The sequence below is a fragment of the Populus alba genome, chromosome 14, assembly GCF_005239225.2.
Source record: "Populus alba chromosome 14, ASM523922v2, whole genome shotgun sequence".
In the NCBI taxonomy this organism is placed as follows: domain Eukaryota; kingdom Viridiplantae; phylum Streptophyta; class Magnoliopsida; order Malpighiales; family Salicaceae; genus Populus; species Populus alba.
In genome coordinates this window covers 8,895,848-8,913,767 of record NC_133297.1, presented here as the reverse complement: position 1 = coordinate 8,913,767, position 17,920 = coordinate 8,895,848, and the positions used below count along the sequence as shown (strand labels likewise).

Here is a 17,920-nt window from a genome sequence, read left to right as displayed (position 1 = left end):
TTTTGGCATGCCTATATAGATATCTATATGTTACATGAATGGGGCAAAACATGTTGGAGAATATTTGCTACTTTTACAAGTATGAATTATAAAAATTAAAATTTTACATTATATTTATAATGTTTACAATAAATTTTAAAAATCACTCAATAATTTTTTGACTCAACTACAATCCGAATCATCTCCATGTGAACCCTCCCCAACTTTTGAGAAAGCAAGTTATGATTGTTTAGATTATGAGGGTTGCACTTCAGCTTTTATTACTATGTAGGTAATGCAATGTTCAAAATAACTGTATGCAATTATTGTTTAAAAATGACTAAAAAAAATTATTAATAAGCTTGTGATTTTTAATGTTAGCTTATAAAAAAATTGATTATAAAATGCTTGATAAAACAAATTAATTACAGGAGATGAAAACGAGACAAAAATTATAGTTATTATGTAATTTATAAAAGATCCCAAAGAATTTTTGATTATAAGCTATTTTAAAACCACATAATTATAAGGAAAAAAAACATTGCAAAAAATATAGGTTTTATACAATGTTTAATTTTATAAAAAAGGAAGCATAATCTAAGTGGTATTAGCAATTTATAATTTCATATCAATAAAAGACTTGGCATTTTATCCTTTGAGTTTTGGGGTTAGTGTTTAAAGTTTGATGTCTAAATTAGATGAGTTTGGATTAATGTTAGTTTTGTGGTTAAAGGTATGGGGTTAGGGATTAGTTATGGTTAGAGTTTTGGATTACTGTTAGTGTTTAGTGTTTAAATTAGAGTTGGTGTTTAGAGTTTCAATTAATGTTAATTTATATTGTTTTTATTATTATGAGTTAGTGGTTAGTTAGGTTTAGTTCTTGGTTAGGGTTTGGAATTAAGTAGGATTTTACAAATGATTTAAGTATTGTTTAGAATTCAAGAGTAATTTATGATTTGATAAATATTACTGATTCAAAGCGCGACATGTAAATAAGGCTAAAGAAGTCTTGTTTTTAATGACAAATATAAATTGTGATAATATTTTTTATATTTATATTATTCTGACAAAACTTCAAGTTTTTTGTGCTAAATTAAGAAAAAATAACAACTGAAATTATTTGTGCAAAGAAGGGGTCGCATAAAGTTTAGCAACCATGAGAAAGAGTCCAGATGCATCTTAACCGTCCAAAAGTATAATGTGTGTCCCCATGTTCTCTCCAAGAAGATGTGAACTACAGCCGCGTGTCTGAAATCTGAATTGGTAAGCATGACACACTCACATCGTCGTATCAGGGGCACCCTTGTCCATCGGCAAATGTTTCCTTTCCTCTGAGGTTTCTGGCGCAATCCACTCCATCAAGTGTGAACATAAAGAAGGCGCTAGAAAACACACAAAGAAACTAAGGGTAAAATATATTGTACCCCTGTAGCTTGCACATTTGTTTCATTTCAGTACTAATAATTTAAAATTTTATAACATCAATCTACTAGCTTCCAAAACGCTCACCAGCATGATTCCACGTGTAAATAAATAAATAAAATTGGCAACAAGCAGCAAAAGCCATGCATTATAAAAAGCTTCCGACAAGCTTTTTATGGCAATTTTAATTATGAGTATGTGACACCACCAACTTACACTAAAAAACTTTAAGATTACTCCTCCATTTATGTAAAAATCAATGACTTAGTTTCATGCCTGTAGCCCAACTTCTATCATTTAACTCATTATTGAACAGACAAAAAAAAAAACCTAGGAAAAAGACAAAAGTAACGAAAGCCTACTAGGTGTGCAACGGGTAGATAACATGGTCCCTCATATATTAGCGGCTTATTGTTTTTTAAATATTTTTTATTTAAAAATATATTAAATAATACATTTTTAATTTTATTTTTGACATCATCTTATTAAAGTAATTTAACAATACTAAAAAATTAATTTTAAATAAAATAATTTAAATTTTTATACGAACAACATTTTGGCTTGAATGCTAAACGCCCTATGAAAGCCAGCATCCATAACAAAAGCAAGGAAAGTATACCACACACCCAAAAGTATTTATGTGTAAGGGTAGAATTCTTTTTTTTTTTTTTTTTCTTCTCAATGAAGGAATCTTAGCCAAAATTACTTTTTTTTTATAAAAATAAAAATGAAAAATTTTCATACACCCAATTATATGTTGTGTTTAGTATGAGTTTGAAATCATACTTTTTTTTAAAAAATTTAAATTATTTTGATGTGTTAATATTAAAAATAATTTTTTTAAAAATATATTTTAAATATCAACACATCAAAATAAATTTTTAAAAATATTATAATATATTTCAAAAAAACAATTTAAAAACAGTAACACACTGACCACAAGATTTGAGAAAAGGAAGATCAATAGTTTTTAAAACAGCGATGACTAATCATCGAAATTTTTATAGCTAAAAAAATACAAAATGACAATTTAGTCATCAAAACATTATTGTTCTGTTATGCAAAGGGGACTTTTATGTAATTTTGAAAATCTAATGGCATGATTAATTGCATTTTCTTAATTCTGTTGATTGTGAAGTTCATTTTACCATTTTTATGAAGTAAAGATTATATAGTTTATTTTTATATTTTAAAAGTGTTTTTGAAAATAATTAATTTTTTTTTTATTAATTTTATTTTAAATTATTATTTTTAAATGTTTTCATATTATTTTAATATGTTGATATAAAAAATAATTATAAAAAAATATAAAAAAATTATTTTAATACATTTCTAAATAAAAAACATTTTAAAAAAAAATCATATCTATATTTTTAAATAAATAATAATATTAAAAATTTTAGAAAACTTAATCTTTCTTTTCCAACACTATCCAAACCCCATAAACACCCCCAACCCGTGGCCAGCTCAGCAAAAACAAAGTCAACGGGGACAGACAACTCATTACATGATAGAAGAACGATGAGTCTGTACACGAAACGGCCTTCAAGATGTACCAAAGCCTTTGGCGTGTCCAAAGGTCATGTCACGCGTCAACCAAAAAAGTCACGTGTCGATGAAGCTAACGAATTGGCGTGTGAAAACAACGGTCTCTTAAAACCCATGGCTCCAAAACTCACACGTGTCCAATTACCGAATTCCATTTACCTGTAGCCACCGGTCGTCGGTCTCCTGAGAATAAAAAATCCTGCCTCCAATTTATATACTAGTTCCAAGCCTGAATGGTTCAGAATTTTGATAACTCAGAAAAACCAAAATTAAAAACCATTATTACTAGCCAAAGAGTAGGGAATTTGAAGTCTGAAAATTGATTGTTTTCTCGGTGAATGAAAGATGGTAGTTGAAGCAGAGGTAGCAAGCGTGCCGGTGTTGGATGTTCAATATTTTGCTGCTAAAGGTAACAGCCCTACTGCCGTTGCTGTTCATGAAATTGAAGATGCTGTTACTGTTTCGCCTTCCCCCAGAAGGCTAAGTCAAGTTCGCATCTCGGATTCTGTCTCCGCCGACCAGATGGTCAGTTTTCTTCATCATCGTCCCCCTTTTTTGCTAGGTTTTGTTTTATTAGAGAATCCTGAATATTACTCAGTTAAAATTTGAGAATTCGTAACTTGTTAGGTATTGAAATGCTTTGTTATTGTTCTTTCATGACAGATTGCTCAGATCGGGTTTTGTTTTGTTTATTGACAGACAAGCTGAATCTGAATTGGAATTTTAGCCTTTTTTTATTAATTTATTTACTTGTAGCGAAAATATGAATAAAATAGAAATTCACTTCTGGGTTTTTTCCAATAAATTGTCTTGATCATGCCGTTAATTACCAGCATACTGTGTAGTATTTTTAATTATGAATCTGATGTAAATAATAGATTTCGTCAATAATGAATGATTCCTAGATTTTTTATTAGTTGTGCTGCTGCAGGTGGAAAACTTAATATTAAATCATCTCCTTTTGTAGGATATTATATCTTCGAAAAAAATTTCAGATGCAGAAGCTATTGAGCCTGCCGTCCTGCAGTTTGTGCCTAGTATCCGTTCTGGTAGCTTTTCCGACATTGGGCCTCGAAGATACATGGAAGACGAGCACATACGCATAGATGATCTATCTGTGCAACTGGGCTCAGTCTTCAAGTTTCCCAAGCCCAGTGCTTTCTATGGGGTGATTGTTGTTGAAACTTATTGTTGTAACTATATTATTTTGATAAGTTCAAGGAATTCATAATTGATTGAGATTGAATTTATTTGTAGGTTTTTGATGGTCATGGAGGACCTGAAGCAGCAGCTTATATCAGAAAAAATGCAATGAGAATCTTTTTTGAAGATGCAAATTTCCCTCAGACATCTGAGGTTGACAATATCTTCTTGGAGGAGGTTGAGAACTCCCTACGAAAAGCATTTCATCTGGCTGACTTGGCTCTGGCAGATGACTGCAGTGTGAACACTTCTTCTGGGACAACCGCTCTTACTGCTTTTGTATTTGGAAGGTATATTCTTGCTCTTAAACATGGAAATATAACCATGTATATGGATTCCACGTTTTACCTTGTCAAAGCTTTGTTTTTAGGTATATGAGTGGTTGTGATGTTGGTCAATCACCATTTAGTTTATCTACAATAAATGTTTTATGAAATCCAGTATTCTATATATCAGTCTTCACATGTAGTCTTCTAAGATATGCTAACTAAGGTGGTCTTGTTTTTTAACTTGCACATGATGTTTTCTCTTTCTTACTTGAACCAGCAAATATTTGAGTTGACTTCTGATGTTTACATACGCTAGCTCCATATTGCATGTTGCCGTCAATGTTTCAGATGGTTCAATGCCAGCCTTCCTACATCATTTTTTCAGTGCATAGCTCCAGTTGACTCTGGAAAAGTCAGGAGGAACTTTAAAGCACCAGTTTTTTTGGGTGCTCCAAGCTGACAGTTTTGTAGTATTTCCTTGGATTTATTTTTGTTTTTTCACTGGCATCCTGATCATGATTTCATATTCCAGGCTATTAATGGTTGCAAATGCTGGTGATTGCCGAGCAGTTCTCTGTCGTAAAGGAGAGGCAATAGACATGTCTCAAGACCATAGGCCTATTTATCCATCAGAGCGAAGGCGGGTTGAAGAATTGGGTGGGTATATTGATGATGGATATCTCAATGGTGTTCTGTCAGTTTCACGAGCCCTTGGTGACTGGGACATGAAACTCCCCCGGGGCTCTCCTTCACCTCTCATTGCTGAGCCAGAGTTCCGGAAGCTTGTTCTAACAGAGGAGGATGAATTTCTCATAATTGGTTGTGATGGGATTTGGGATGTTATGTCAAGCCAGCATGCAGTCAGCCTTGTCCGCCATGGGCTGCGGCGACATGATGACCCCGAGCAGTGTGCCAGGGACCTTGTTATGGACGCCTTACGCCGAAACACATTTGACAATCTCACTGTAATTATTGTGTGCTTCTCTTCTACTGATTATCAGGAGCCATCACCGCCTACACCTAGGCAACGGAAACAGAGGTGCTTTAGCCTCTCTACAGAGGCATTATGTAGCTTGAGGAACTTGTTGGACGGCAGTGCCAACCGCTGAATGTAAATAGAATAATTTTCTAATTTCCATTGTTGTGTTAATAAACTGTTTCTGGCTGCTTCAGTCTGGAGATAGAAAAAGCAGCTCGCATTTTTGCAGACGATTGTTTTCAAACAGCAAGCATTGAGAATTGGTTAATGTACATAACAGTGATGGGTGGGTGCTGGCGGTGTAAAGATCGATTCAGATGTATGTATGTTTTATTAAAGCACGTTCATCATGGATGTATTGCTTTGGCGTTGCAGCCTGGTTCGGCTGCTAATTTAATATATTCTATTTTTAATCTTGATATGTATCTGTACAGTTCGAATAAAAAATCTCTTGTTATTGTTTATATTCTGTCTTTTTTTTTATTATTATTAATTTTGAATGTCCGAGTTAATTTGTGTATATTTTAATTGATTTTATAGGTTTTAAAATTAATAATCATGTAAAATATAAACTTTCAGCTACTATTATTCTGAACTTTTCATCTACATATTAAAACTTGTTTTTGTATTTTAGAATGAAACGTTAATTCCATGTTTCACGTCTTACGAATCTCTTAATTCATCAAATCAAATGACAAGCATATTTAATTCAAGATACATTCGAATTTTAACATGCCAATTTGGCTGGTATAAGTTGTTATTATCAAAACATCAATTAACAAAACATTAACACTATCCATTATCCCTTCAACAATTCAATTTTTTTTATTTAATTTTTATTTTTATTTTATCATTTAATATTAAATTTTTTAGAAAATATATTTCATAAATTTTTGATTGAAAGTTAAATTGAAAATAAAAGATAAAAAAAATAAAAAAAATAAACATCACATTATAATCCTGATTGGATTGAGAAGATTAAAATATTGGCAACGATAATAAACAATTAAAAAAAAATGACCATGATAACATGAGAAAAACACTTATGAAAATATATAATTGGATAAAAAAGATAACATGAGGTTACGTGATAAACATGTAACCTGAATAATAATGGTCAACCTAAGACAAAACTGTAACTTATGTAATGAGATTAAGATAGCACAACAGATTATTGTTTTAAAACTTGACTCAACCTGACGGTTTGATCTGTAACTTGGGTAATCCAAAATCTAGACCAAACTAGGTTTCAACAAAAAATAAAGGGAGAATTAATTTGGTATGATTCATTTTAAGAAACCAAATTGACCCGTAGCTCAAATAGTCATGGGAGAACCCAATTAAAACCCTTCAACCTCTTTTTTTAAAATGTCGTTATTGTTACATGTTTATAAAATAGAAAAATTGGGTTGACCTGCATCAACCCAAGTCAACCCACCTAACCCGATACTCGGGATTTGGTGCGGATTAACCCTCGGGTCAAGTTCAAACACTATGTGATAGATAACTTTTAATACCCATGACACGCGACATTAAATCAGCAACACCATACATCAAAAAACCGAGAAGTCCAATCCTCTACAACTTAAATGCCGAAGGAAAAATCAGGGAAAACAATCAATCACACAAAAGAATCTAAGAAAAAAAAAAGCAAGTAAAAGAATGAGAGTGGAAATTGAAATAAAAATTAAATTAGAGGGTAGAACAATTCTTTGATCAAAGGCTTAAATAGAAAATGAAAAAAAATTAATAAAATGACAATAATAATAATAATAATAATAATAATAATAATAATAATAATAAAATGAGGATCAAAGTATACATATGATTGGGTGGAATAAGTATTTTATTTTAATAAGACAATAAAAAAATAGGAAACAATAGCAAACAGACAAAAGTTTTTTAAAAAATAACAACGATAACCTAAGAAAAAAAACCTATGGAGGTATGATTTATGATTTAAAAAATAATTATTCATGTTAAAAAGATCAAATTACCCTTTATATTTTAAAGATTAGCCATAAAACCTAGTTGGAAAGGCCAAAAGGCCCCTGGTCCATGGTTCATTTTTCCTTCAAAAAAAAGGCAAGGGAAAATTGACCTTTTTATTTTATGTTTTTATAAAAAATCAAAATACTCTTGGTGAACAACTTTAATTTTTTTTTTAAATTAGAAATACTTAAATCATCTAACTGTTTAAAAAATTATATATCCCCATACAATCATTAAAAACTAATTATCCATATAAAATAATCAAAATACCCTCAACTCGACTAAAAGAGTATTGGAATGTATAACCTTAAATCCATTATTGCAATGAATAAATTGTAAGTGTAAAACCATAAATTCATTGTTGTAATGAATAGGGAAATGTGCATGGTGCATGTCAATATACCTTGTGTCTTAGTTGTTATGTTTATTTTTTTATTTATTAATAATAAAATATAAATGCTTTATTTTTATTTTTTTGATTAAAAAAATTCATGATATCCAAAAACACATTTATAATACCAACCTTTTTTTTTTTCATTAAAAATTAATTTACAATCCTACTTGTAGCCTAACATGATTACGCTAGTAGTATTATGTAAATTTGATGCCTCTAAAAGAATTTTCGTTTTCCAATGAATGAGTGACTTCATTATAATTTCATGTATCATGCTATTTTCCATAAAAATTATTTACTGGCAAAGAGGCAAAATATAGATTTATCTTCCCATTCCAATGAAAAAAAAAATGTCTTACTCTGATTTCTTGATTAAAATACCTATAAATGACATTTTTTTATATAGAAATAGTATTTTTGTTTATTTTGACAATCATCGTCACTAAAGAAAAAGTTCAGGAATTACTAAATATGTGGCTATTGGGTTGCATTTAATCACTGTTGATTATATTCACATCAATAAATCTTTCCCATAGCCGATTAGCTAAATCAAAATAGAAGTGGTTCATAAGCAGGCAAGGCTACCAGTTCCGGTGAGCATGAAGACCTGATCCAAAAACCCCCGCTCAGAATTTGGGAATTTCAGTTCAAAGAAATATAAGGGGCTCTAATGGAGAAAACAGTTGCACAAGAACAAGGAAGAGCAACTAAACTTGGGAACTCTCTGGTAAAATATTCAGTATTTTATTGTTACCACCAAAATCAGCAGAAGCATCTGATGGAAAGTTCTTTCAGGTTAGTCTCAAGTTAGCCATCTTGCCATGATCCCATACGTGGAAACCTGAGGCAGGTGTATTAACCCTGTTTTCTGAAGTTAACAGAATAAATAATGGGACAACCAGTTCTATTTTCTCTTATCCTGACACAGTCGCATGGTAAATCTAGCAGTTCAGAAACATGGGTGACAAGGGAGTATGAAGCAAAAGGTGTTATTTAATTAAGCTACTCTTGTTTAAATTCGTGTGTGCCAACCAAAGGAAAACTCAAGCATATATCATGAACTTTTCTTTATTTTTGGAATTGATCAACAATCCAAAGTAAGGGTGCTGAGTACAATCAATGGCAAATAAATAAGAAAACTTCTCCCTTCTTCTAAGGGGAACAATGCTGCCAGTGAAAGATAATCATATTGATTCTGTAAATATTCCAACCAAGAAAATTGTTGATGATCATTAGACATGAATTCCAGTTACCCCATTTGAAGCATGGAATTCAGTCTGCCAAAGTGCTTTTCGCAAGTGTTGCAAATCTTTCCAAACCACCTCTGAGTAAGCTCTCGAGCAAAGGTTGGAGTGCCTGAAAAAGTGACAATAAAGTAAAATGGACTCATCATTCACTGTATTGCAAGTGCAAGGACATATTCTTATACAAGAAAGTTTATATCTTCTTCTCTGTTGAAAACAAGCAGCTTGGACACGGCAACTGCACACACCACTTAAATGCACATCACTGTTCATTTTTTACTTGAGCAGGCTAAGCATGTAGTGCTCCTTTCAAAGTAATAAAATAGCATCTAAATGGAAGTACGAATGCTTACTGTTGCTAGAGGAGCCAAAATTCCGGGAACTTCATATGAAACAGTTAGCTGAAAAGGAAAAAAATATATAATTACAAAGGTCTGAGCTAAGTTTTGATTGTAAGAAAAATGATACATCATTTTCTTTTCCTTGTTATAGTGCCACACATTCCAATCACAAGCCTGAGAACACACACAGTGTCAGAGATTAGAATTAGAGAATTTGAAAATTATTTTTCTTTCCGAGTTTATGGTTCTATTTAAAAAATAAAATTACATAAGATAAGACTATTTCGGCAAGTTGGTGAAGGCATGCAGAAATGACAATCTTGACAGAATATTTAGTTGATCTGTTAATAAGAATCTAATTAATCCACTAAACTTAGGGTGATGAACTGTGATTATAATAGCTAACTAATTGAAAACCACAAATGCTGTAACCATGAAGATCAAACTGAATGTTGTATATAGAAGCTCACTTCTACCAGACATGATGAAGAACCTTTAGGAAAAAATCGAACAGAGCCTCTGCAATGTAAGAAAAAAGTTAATTAACATTCTGCTATTATGTTAAGGAGAAATGAAATGATATTACATTCTGCAAGGCACTCAAATGCGATACCACATGACAACTCTTTCATTGCATGCTTAAGTTATATGGGCATGGATCAGCTCAACAATGTCAACAACCATACACATTTATTGCAAGCAATTTGAAACTTTATTAGTCAATGCAGATGAAATATGCTTCCCATCTACATTCATGAAAATCTCACTCAAATTGGTGTTAGCTAACAGCACCAGGTTTAACACTAAAACTCATCAACACGTAGCAATGAGAATTGAAAGAGAAATACAAGAAAATTCCCACCAAAATAATAAAAAAAAAAACAAAAATACTTAAGCAAGTAATTGTGGAAGCAAATTGATATCATGAACCAGCATTAATGAACTAGATCTATGCATCTATGCTCATACCTTGTTCACCATCCCCTCTATCTAGTATATTCAGGGGAAATTTCTTAATAGCAAGCCTGAAAAAATGTGTTTGCTTCAGCATTACTGAGCATCTTCCAGGCACTTAAGAAGATTAATGGTGCCAAAGCAAATTCTATATATTGTTTTCATCCAATACTATAATCCCAAATTAATTTTTATCGCATGATGAAATTTACAGTCACACACATACACGTGATAATTATCTATTTACTGCAAGTTATTTAATTTCAAGTCATGTGAGCGTGTCAACAAGATTTCTCAAACCATAGGCAGCAAATACAATAGGCAAGAAAATTTCCATAATCTTGTGATGTTAGTATATTTCTGTGGAATACAGTCTAGGACATCTTGGACTATGAATTTAGCAAAGGAAATCTCATATTCTTATTAACCAATCATGCAAAGGCTAAAAGGTGCATCCTCTATTCTTGAGATTATGTGGTTAATCCTGCACAATTTGCTACCTGCCTTTTCCAGTTACCTGTTAGGAAGACCTTCCAGAGATCTCCAATGAATTTTCTGATTGGGGGTTGGCTGCAACAAGTTGAACACAGAATAAAAATGAATGGGAACATAGCAAGGAGGCACTGATTTCACCTCTGATCATGTAGCGGAAGCATTATGCATCCATTAACAATTAGTGAAAATGTTTCCATACAACACAAAGGATCATTACCTGCATATTTCTAGCAAGCCAAGAATATTCAAGTTCCTGACCAAGTGCTTTATACTTCAGTGACCATCGTGATAGGTCGGGCTTATCTTTGAGTACCTATTAAATAGAACCAAACATCAACTTAACCTAAACGCAGACATTTATAGCTATAATATTTTAAAACAAGTTGAGATTTTTTCTTGATCATTATAATGTAAAATGAAATCATGAATGCACCATATTTTATAGCCCCCCTTCAAATTGAAAAACTAAAGTCACAGATAAAACCAGTCATGAGCTAACATTAAAACAGTAGTGCTTATTTAACCTACCTAGGCGTTAGATAAATCAAAAGAAGAAAAACATTAAAATTGTTGCACACCTGTACAGATGAAATGAAGGGCATCCAACGAGGAATTGATTCACGATCTGAATAAAGCTTATAAGCCGACCCAACAGGCACATCAATTTCCATCTTAACCCTGCATTTAAAAACCATAATTTGATTACATTCACACAAAAGATGATCATTGAAGACCCATATTCAATCACAACAAACTCCAATTACCTAGTATTCCTCCAATTTCACAGCCCAACAAATTGGAAACAATTAGTTAAAAGCAAAGCAAAATACTATTGGTATCTTACGTGCAATCCTGAAACTCCATGACTGGAGAAGAAAAGGGCTTGAAACCCGTAAGAATTGAGCTTCTCTTCGAGTATCCATATCCATATTGGACCTTACTGATAGACGATGATGATGTGATTTTGCAAGTGGGTATGGAGTTTAATAAGACTGCTGCGTTCTTGTTTTTAGCAGTTGAAAAGTGGAGGGAAGTTGGGGTTGGCCAATGCGCAACAGTCGTTGAAGCAGCAGCAGCAGCAGCAGCCATGGTCAATAACAGGTCTACTGAAAGAAATTGCTGCTGTTGTTATTATTATTACAGGGACTGGAGAACAGAAGAAGGGGACTCGCCTGCCTTAAACACCACATGGTATTTGTTAGATTTTTCTTCTCCTAAAATAAAATATTTTTGCAACTATCGTTACTTTCACGTGCCCGTTACAATATTTTTTAGATCGGCCAACTCAGCCGCCAGTATGATATTTTTATTTTTCAAAAAAAAATTATATAAGTAAGTTTTTTAATGTGTTTTTATAATTTAAATTCAAATAAAAAATATTTGTATATATGTAATTAAATATATTGAGAATTATGTGTAAATAAATAAATAAAAAGTTATTAATAATATTTAAAAATAAAATTTAAAAAATTAAAAGACACATGTAGATCAAGATATTTAACTGAATGTATTTATTAAATTTATTTATTAATATAATTTATTTATTTAATCAAATGATAATATAAATAGAGACACAAAATTAATTAATTAAATAAAATAAAAGAATAAACAAATAATGTACATATTAGAAATATTATCTGGAAATATTTTTTTTATTTTTAAAAATTAAATTCATCCATAAAAAAAATTAAAAAAATATATAAATATAGAAAAAAATCTTCAAATTTAAATATATAACTAAAAATATAATCATTATTTAAAAACAATTCTCCAAACAAAATGAAAAAATATAGAGATACTAATTTAAATATAAATTAAAAAATAGAGAAAAAACCATAAAACACTCATTAATTTTAAAATATAATTAGAGATAAAATGAAGCATGGGCAGTTGTTGCTTGGCCTGGCAAGCCAGGCTAGCCTCGTGGATAATTTTGTTAGGGTGGATGATCTTTACCCCAAATTGTTTTGAAAGAATCAAATCATATGTTGTTTGATTTGCTAGATCTCAACTATTGTGGTGGTTGGAAAATTAAAAATTAAGTTTTTTTACTCAAAAATCATTTTTTAACTCATTTTGACCCAAAAACACATAAAACATTGTTGGAATTGTGATAAACCTATTTATGACTTTAAAAAACACAAAAAAACCCAAAATCAACCAGAATCCAAAAATTAACCCGAGTCCAGATGTGTTTTTTCACGAACTTTAAAAGTGAAAAAAAAAAAAACATCTATTGCAAACTCCTCTCTTCATTAAAATGAAACCATTTGACACAAATATCATATATTTTGGTGATCTAAATCAATGTCACCTATTTTTTTTTCTCTCTGTCACTAGAATCCAATGACCTCTCTTTTTTTCTCATATCTCAAGTCTTAACTAGTGAAAAAAAATAACAAAAATATTTTTTTATATCAAAATTGAATTGAAAAAATAATGAGGTACTGCAATTTTATAATTTGAATGATTTTTAAAGTTTAAGAATCAAAGTGTATTTTTTACAAAATTTATGACATGACACCTATATTTGATACTGTTTTTCATTTCAATCTTTTTCATTATTAATTTCATATTTTTATTAAAAAAATAAAATTAATTAGGATTAAATCACAAAAAAAATTTAAAAATCAAATTAAATAACCATAAAATTTTGCAGAGCCCATTTTCAACAATGTATAAGAGTATATATTAACCGTGTAGCCTTGCATATTGAAGCCTTAAAGAGTAATACTTAATGATTTTCTTGGAGGGATACACTATGGGCCCAGCCTGTGAATGTGCCATCCAATCATAAAGCTACAGAATGAAGCAAATGGTCTACGCGGCATTGTTGAGGTGGAAGCCAAAGTTTGAAGATAGTCGGGGCAAGTTTTCTTTGAAATATCCGAGTGATTTTTATTTATTTATCATCTAAACTATTTTTTCCATGAATTTTATTTTTTGGTTGCCTTACTGGCAATCCAATCCCAAATAAAAAAATTCATTGTATTCTTTGCATGATTATTATTATTAATTAATAAGAATGAGATTTCCATCTTGTGGACGTGCAGTAATAATACATTTTGAATTTAAAAAATAATAATTCAAGATTAATTAAAAATAACACAAATATTCTTTTTAACTTTAAAATGTCATATTTTTATAAAAAAAATATTAAGATAACAACATATTAAATTGATTTAAATTTTATTATTTAACTCATCAAATCTATAATTCAAATTAGAAACTTCATCAAATTTAATAATTTTTTTTTTTAATTTTTTCACCTAAAAAGTAAAAAAAGAAAAAGAAATAAAACCTGAAGTTGGAAGAAAGAATGCGGGGATGGCCCCTACTCTTCCACAAATGCATGGAGACCCGTCTCTTTTCTTGTTTTTCTTCAGTGTTATCGCGTGGGTGAGGAGAATCTACCAGAATAAATATTTCACAATAACTTTTTTTTTTTTTTCTTTCTTGTCTGGCTTTACACAACTTGCATGTACTGTGCATTGGTTTCAAATATCAGATCCACAAAACTTGCAGTGGAATTACAAATGGATCAATGGATGGATTGTATAGATTCCTTTTCGCTCAACATGCATGCATGAATAGGATAACTTTGACTTTCGTAGAACTATTTAATTCATCTGATGTATAAATATATATAGAACTATATTTGTTAATTTAACGTAGATGTGATGGAGTTTATATCTTCAAATTAATATGTTCGAGTATATATTCTCAGGAACAGTTGACTTTAATATTTTAGACAAATTTTATTTTGGTTACCATATTGTCATAATAAATGATTGATTTCAAAAAATAAAAAATAAAGAATAAAAATAATAGTTCATCATAGTCAATACCTATTATATATACAACCCTAAGCATGGCACTTGTGCATTTTCTACGAGCTTAATATAAACCTACTTAAAAATATTGGTTACGCAGCACGAATCTAAAACCATTATAAACAGCAGATCCAAGAGTCTTATTATTTAGAAGTTTGAGCAAATTAAGTCGTTTATCAAGAGGAACAAGAGACTTTCACCAATGTCTAAGCCAAGGTAAGCCTTTTTCTTTCTTAATTTAACCCTCGTAGATCTGCCAGAGAGCACATCATGAACATTTTTATTTATTCCCTTTTCTTGTAAGACTTACAAGTAAGCTTTTACAGATACATAAATTTCCATTTGTTACTTATATGTGGTTATATACACATCTATTCAATCGTGCATTTGATCTTTCAGGTTGGAAGGCAAGGTTGCACTGATTACTGGTGCAGCTAGCGGGATCGGTGAGGAGGCAGTGAAGCTATTTGTTGAGAATGGAGGTTTTGTTGTTGCTGCAGATGTCCAGGATGATTTAGGGCATCAAGTAGTAGCATCGATAGGAGCTGATAGAGCTACTTACCGCCACTGCGATGTAAGAGATGAGAAGCAAGTTGAGGAAACAGTGAAATACATCATGGAGAAGTATGGGAAGCTTGATATTTTATTCAGCAATGCTGGCATCATTGGCCCGTTAACAGGGATCCTAGAACTTGACATCGAAGGTTTCGACAACACCATGGCTACAAATGTACGGGGCGTTGCAGCAACAATTAAGCACGCAGCCCGTGCCATGGTGTCTGAAAACATCCGGGGATCTATTATATGCACGACTAGCGTCGCTTCCTCGCTTGCCGGAACAGGACCCCATGCTTATACCACATCGAAGCACGCTCTGGTTGGTCTAGTCAGGGCGGCTTGCAGTGAGCTAGGGGCTTATGGGATTAGAGTCAACTGCATTTCTCCTTATGGGGTTGCGACACCACTTTCTTGTAGAGCTTATAATTTGCAGCCCAGTGAAGTTGAAGCTAATAGCTGTGCCTTGGCCAACTTGAAGGGTATTGTATTGAAGGCGAGGCATATAGCCGAAGCTGCTTTGTTTCTCGCTTCCGATGAATCAGCTTACATAAGTGGACACAACTTGGCCGTTGACGGAGGATTCACGGTTGTTAATCACAGTTTTTCAGCCATCTGAAAATGTGGGATAGCTTGTCACTTTTTCTTTCTTTTTTTCCCCCCCATCAAAGAGAGCCAGCCAGCCAGCATTTTTAATTACGCGTGATCATTGCTTGGCTTCTTTTTTTTTTTCCTTCTTTGTAAAATTGAATTACATTTCCTATTTAAGTCAAACCTTGTTACTAGCACTTCCCATGTGCATTTCCTTGTAATCTGCGAGATATGTTATTTATTTATTTATCTCTTTTTTCGATCCAACTCTCCACGTTTCCTTCGGTCTTGTCTGCTCATTTTGAAGACATCTTGATTAAAGGTTCAAGACATTTCTGTAGAAACGGCGAATTAATAAAAACAATTTGGGTATTTGATCGGGTAGGCATCGACAAAAGAAAACACAAGGGATAACCACACTGTTAGTTATAGGTAATAAATTATTTTTATATATCAATTCACTGTTTCTACAGAAATATCTTGCACCTTTAATTAATACGTCTTCAAAACGGGCAGGCAAAACCGAAGGGAACATGTTGGGTTGGAAAAAAAAAATTATTTTTGTTTTTTAAAGTATTTTTAAACTATTTTATGTTTTTAAATTTTTTTTTAATGTTTTAATGTATTTGTATAAAAAATAAATAAATATATTTTTAAAAAATTAAACAATATTTCTAAAAAACATCATGAACTATATTACTAAACACAAAATAAATAACATATCTAGCATATTATAAGAAATTAAACTCGGAGGCAATCCTATGTTACAGTAATATAAATCATATCTTTGAAATTCAATTAACAGCTTAAGTGTTTAGGTTAAGATGGTTCTGTGACATGGTATCAGAGTCTTGAACACTAAAGTGATTATGAGTTTGAATCTCATTATCCTTATTTATTTAATATAAATTAAGTGCAAGATAAAACAGACCTGTGTAAGTTACTTTCACTTGAGAAAGTGTGTTAGAATAATATAAATAATATATTTGAACCTCACTTAACAACTTAAATTTTTGAGTTGAGATAATTCTGTGACATCTTCAACTTCCTTGAATAATTTCAATATCCTCATCAACTTGAGTTTTTTTTGCTAATGATCAGGATATTTGATCATAAATTAATCTATGTCAAAATTTAAAATTGAAAAATAAAAAATCTTATATTTTTTTTTTCTTTTTATTATAGTGTACGAAGCAAATGCAAGGGTACGAGTACAATCAATATTTGAACCAAAATGCAAAAGGACCTAAATTTCTCCTAAAAATATAATATATTTTTATAGAACATAATTTACTTTAAATGTTGCATGGTAAGGTAGCTAAATATCTACCACATCTGCAAACTAACGTGAACAAGGGCCTTAAAAAAAGATTCCAAGAGTCTACGTCTGGTGGGCTCTTTATGGCCAAGAAAGAATGGCACTTAACAGTGACCTTGAAAGGATATTGTTTGACCTAATATTTGTTTTTTTCGTTAAGTTAGATGGATGTCACGTTCTTCACCTAATTTTTTTTTTTAAATATCACGCAGCACATTATTCTAGTTCAAATTCTTGGATAAAAAAATTCATATCAACTATTTTTTATTATCTAAAAATACTTAAAAAATACTATAGAAATCTTAATACATAATCTTAAAATAGTCAAAAACTGGTTTCAAAATGATAAAAAAAAAAAAACTTATGAGTTTCTATTTATTTTTTTAGGTAAGATAAAAGTAAAAAAAACACCTAAATTGAATTTCTTTTATTGAAAGACATTCTTTAACACAAATATGGGCTATTTTCTCATTAAAATTAGGCTAATCGATAACTTTTTTTTTCTTGTTTTCATGTAATTTCTCTCTCTCATATCTTGAGTTCATGATTTAAAAAATAAACAAAACAAGATTTTAGATGAATTTTAAAAATTAAAGAGATTGAAAAGGAATTCAAAAAAAGTAGTTGAACCAAAGATGATTGTTTCATGGCAATTAAGTTGGATGGATGACACGTTCTTCATCTAATTGTTTTTTTTTTTAAATATCACACAGTGCATTACTTCTAGTTCAAATTCTTGGATAAAAAAACTCATATCAGCCATTTTTTTATTATCTTAAAACATCTATGATATAAATTTTAAT

At 31.1% G+C, this 17,920-nt stretch overlaps 3 protein-coding genes across 4 annotated transcripts; 2 read left to right on the top strand and 1 right to left on the bottom strand.

Annotated features, from left to right (window-relative positions):
* The first annotated feature begins 3,157 nt into the window (after positions 1-3,157).
* LOC118041100 (probable protein phosphatase 2C 49) lies at positions 3,158-5,819 on the top strand. Its single transcript, XM_035048231.2, has 4 exons — positions 3,158-3,474; positions 3,917-4,117; positions 4,207-4,442; positions 4,954-5,819. The coding sequence occupies exons 1-4, from the start codon at positions 3,295-3,297 to the stop codon at positions 5,528-5,530; spliced, it is 1,194 nt and encodes a 397-aa protein (XP_034904122.1). The 5' UTR covers positions 3,158-3,294; the 3' UTR covers positions 5,531-5,819.
* A 3,019-nt stretch (positions 5,820-8,838) lies between these two features.
* On the bottom strand, positions 8,839-12,039 carry LOC118041101 (uncharacterized). 2 transcript variants are annotated; one of them, XM_035048233.2, is made up of 7 exons: positions 11,665-12,039; positions 11,399-11,498; positions 11,038-11,133; positions 10,843-10,895; positions 9,848-9,890; positions 9,384-9,431; positions 8,839-9,142 (listed from the first exon to the last, which is right to left on the bottom strand). In XM_035048233.2, exons 1-7 carry the CDS (start codon positions 11,907-11,909, stop codon positions 9,059-9,061), a joined length of 669 nt encoding a protein of 222 aa, XP_034904124.1. In that variant the 5' UTR covers positions 11,910-12,039; the 3' UTR covers positions 8,839-9,058. The 2 variants fall into 2 exon arrangements, with proteins under 2 accessions (XP_034904124.1, XP_034904123.1); XM_035048232.2 differs by having other exon boundaries at positions 9,842-9,890; positions 11,665-12,037.
* A 2,688-nt stretch (positions 12,040-14,727) lies between these two features.
* Positions 14,728-16,066, top strand: LOC118041102 (short-chain dehydrogenase reductase 3b). The gene is made up of 2 exons (XM_035048234.2): positions 14,728-14,869; positions 15,053-16,066. The coding sequence occupies exons 1-2, from the start codon at positions 14,856-14,858 to the stop codon at positions 15,825-15,827; spliced, it is 789 nt and encodes a 262-aa protein (XP_034904125.1). The 5' UTR covers positions 14,728-14,855; the 3' UTR covers positions 15,828-16,066.
* The last annotated feature ends 1,854 nt before the right edge of the window (positions 16,067-17,920 follow it).